The 1,597-nt window shown below is 45.7% G+C and overlaps 1 protein-coding gene across 1 annotated transcript; it reads left to right on the top strand.

Annotated features, from left to right (window-relative positions):
- Positions 1–439: 439 nt before the first annotated feature.
- LOC149602671 (uncharacterized) lies at positions 440–1,343 on the top strand. Its single transcript, XM_089860883.1, has 4 exons — positions 440–659; positions 716–1,000; positions 1,060–1,188; positions 1,249–1,343. The coding sequence occupies exons 1-4, from the start codon at positions 607–609 to the stop codon at positions 1,280–1,282; spliced, it is 501 nt and encodes a 166-aa protein (XP_089717009.1). The 5' UTR covers positions 440–606; the 3' UTR covers positions 1,283–1,343.
- Positions 1,344–1,597: the final 254 nt, after the last annotated feature.

Raw genomic sequence — 1,597 nt, 5'->3', positions numbered from 1 at the left:
AAAACTGTCTTACCTGATCCCGAAGGACCGAAAATAATCAAATTTCCAGGTGTAGTGAACGGTATCATAGCTAACACTCGAATGAAACTTATTTGTAACTATCATTCGTACTTAAACGTATTCAATTAATACGCGAACGCGCGCAAACCCCGGGTCGCGAACCCCAAACGCGGGGGGTAGGGGGGGGGCCCAAACGACACGCGGGGGGAGGGGGGAAGCGCGGCGCGGGTAGGCCATCGTGAACGCGTAGAAATAATTTTGAAAAGTAGGGCCATCATGCTGCCTTTCACTATAGGGGCGAAGCTTTTAACATGGACTGTCACTATTTGAGATGGTAAATACGGTTAAACTAAAGACCCTTGTACGGTCAATCGAAGAAACGCTGAAGGGGTTTCTCTAAATGTCACCCAAAGAAAAGAAAAGTGACCTGAAATACATTTTTAGTCCAATGGCAAGGTTTCGTATAATTTTGCCCGCGAAAATTTTCTACCCTTGTACGTACTAAATACCTCGAAGTCATTTGTTTGCTCTCGAACACGCCTTGACCCTAGTAAAAAGTATAAAATGAAGAGGTTGAGACCTCAAAGTTATCATTCTCTCTGAACCATGAACCACCACCACCACAGCCAACACGGAGCGATGGACCTTTCCGCAACATGGTAAGAAATACTTTTTTTAAAACTTAGGAAAAGACTTAGAAAATCTTTCTTTATAGCTACGTCCATGGGGTTGATACCCCGTATTCCCCAGTTGAGTTCTCGGACTCTTCCCGCTCAGGGACCCCCGAGTCCCTGGAGCTAGCCCCCTCGCCACCACCTCCAAGACCACTCTGCGTGGTAGGGCCAAGGCCCCGTAATCCGTCTCCGCCACCGAGCCCACCACCACCATGCACCCCCTCACCCGAACCTCAACTAGAATATCTACCACTCCCGGCCATATACTATCCGTGGCTAGCTATGCCCCGGCCGGGAGTGGATGACTTAAACATCAACGGGGACTTGTAAGTGAACCTTTTGTTTTACGTTACACTACGGTATTATAATTTTTATTTATTTACAGCTTGGTATATGAAATAACAACGTACCTGGCGGGACTAGCGGAGGTCGTGGCGGATGACGACTTTATGCACGACCTGCTTAATCAAGTAAGGCAGGTCGTGTATAATAACTGCGTTTTTATACCCCACGAGTAAGTTTTCATGCATTATTTAATGATTCGTTTATCTAAATTTTAATTTTTCTTTTTTAGCCTCCTGGCCCTCAACTGTCGCGGGTTCCGGTGAGTTAATTTCTTTATTATTTGTTGTTATCCAATACTTTATTTATTAACGTATAGAATAACTCTCTCTCTCTTTCTCTTTCCCAATAGAGTGACGCAGGAGCTCGCCCAGTTGACGACGTACCGTCGGGTACGTTTCCTCGAAGTCCCCCCGGGCCACGCACGAGTGTACGAGAACCGGGACGACGTGATGTTCGAGGGGGTCCGTACACTCGTGCGAAACCTCTCAATCGATTGAGGTGGGGGAGGGGGGGGAAGTAAAAAAAAAAAAAAAAAAAAATTGTTGTAAATATTTTAAATAAAATAAATTGTTTTTGCC

The sequence above is a fragment of the Phalangium opilio genome, unplaced genomic scaffold (genome assembly GCF_054372755.1).
Source record: "Phalangium opilio isolate 3A_F unplaced genomic scaffold, DU_Popi_V2 ptg000354l_1, whole genome shotgun sequence".
Lineage (NCBI taxonomy): Eukaryota > Metazoa > Arthropoda > Arachnida > Opiliones > Phalangiidae > Phalangium > Phalangium opilio.
Note: the sequence above shows the minus strand (reverse complement) of the source record. Positions and strands in the feature narration are given on the sequence as shown.